This window comes from Nestor notabilis, unplaced genomic scaffold, assembly GCF_000696875.1.
Source record: "Nestor notabilis isolate BGI_N333 unplaced genomic scaffold, ASM69687v1 scaffold379, whole genome shotgun sequence".
Classification (NCBI taxonomy): Eukaryota; Metazoa; Chordata; class Aves; order Psittaciformes; family Psittacidae; genus Nestor; species Nestor notabilis.
The window spans coordinates 23,882-25,024 of NW_009944802.1; the positions used below are offsets into that span (position 1 = coordinate 23,882).

The window sequence follows — 1,143 nt, forward strand, 5'->3', positions numbered from 1 at the left end:
TTGTTGGGTGACACAAAGTCCACCTGCCCCAGAGCCAATCTTTCTCTCCCTATCCCACTGCAAGGTAGAACAAAGCTGATTTACTGACCCATACTTGAACCCAAGGGGAACCCTCAAGGTTTTGAGCACATCCATCAAAAAGGTCTGGAGATCATTAGAATCACCCTGCAGTGATGCTTGCACACAGGCTGGAGGGAAAGGAGCTTGTAAAGTGGGAGCAGATGTGCCAAAGCCTAGCCAAGCTGGGCAAACATCCCAAACATCTGCTCCATTAATGCAGGCAGAGGTTTGGCAGTGAAAGGTTTGCATTGTGAGGTTCACTCAGGTTGGGGGTTGATTCCCCCTTCTTTGGGGGGAATCAGCTGAAGAGCAGCAGGTTGGACTCGTCTTGTCTTTGCTTAGGTACAGGGATGAGCATGGCAGGAAGAGGCACCAAGTCCCCCCCACATCAGAGACATTCTGTCTTAAACTTCTGCCTCAGGGCTTTCTGCACGTTTTGTATCTTCTCCGTGATCACTGTGTCACTGAGGTGATCTCCAAACTTCTGCTTCAGCAGCACCCGGATGATTTTGATGCAACGTTCATCCATCATGGGCTTCGCCTCTCGGAAGGTGTTGCCCCTCCGGCCCGTGATGGAGTGACTCTGGATGTAGTCGGATGTGAAGAGCTTGTAGAGCAGCGTCTTGCAGGCAGTGCTGATTTTCTGGTCAAAGCGGATGGTCTCTTTGAGCTGTTCCTTGGTGTAGCCATTGAAGAGCTCCACCACCTCGCACGGCTGCCGGTGGGGGTCCTCCTGGAAGGACAAGGATTCCAGCCTCTGCACCTTCTTCTTCAGAGAGAGGACATCTTGTTGGAGGTCCAACACCATCCTCTCCAGCTGCTCTATCTTCTCCACCCTGAAAAAACAGTATTAGATGTCTAAAGGCAAGAAGACACTGTGGAATCACCATGAACATTGCTAAAGGATGTAGCACCACCACCCAAGCAGGGACAGGACAACTTCTCTGCCAGAGTGTCAGCGCACCCAGCTATGGCAGAAGAGAAGAACGACATGGCCTGGACTTTTCAGTAGCTCAGAAATGTTCAGTTTAACCCCCAACCCCTCCATGTCATGCATGTATGGAGACTTCGATGTTATCTTCT

At 50.9% G+C, this 1,143-nt stretch overlaps 1 protein-coding gene across 1 annotated transcript; it reads right to left on the minus strand.

The window, feature by feature from the left end:
* Positions 1–346: 346 nt before the first annotated feature.
* Positions 347–887, minus strand: LOC104411982. The gene has a single exon (XM_010022557.1). The coding sequence runs from the start codon at positions 866–868 to the stop codon at positions 449–451; it is 420 nt and encodes a 139-aa protein (XP_010020859.1). The 5' UTR covers positions 869–887; the 3' UTR covers positions 347–448.
* Between the last annotated feature and the right edge of the window lie 256 nt (positions 888–1,143).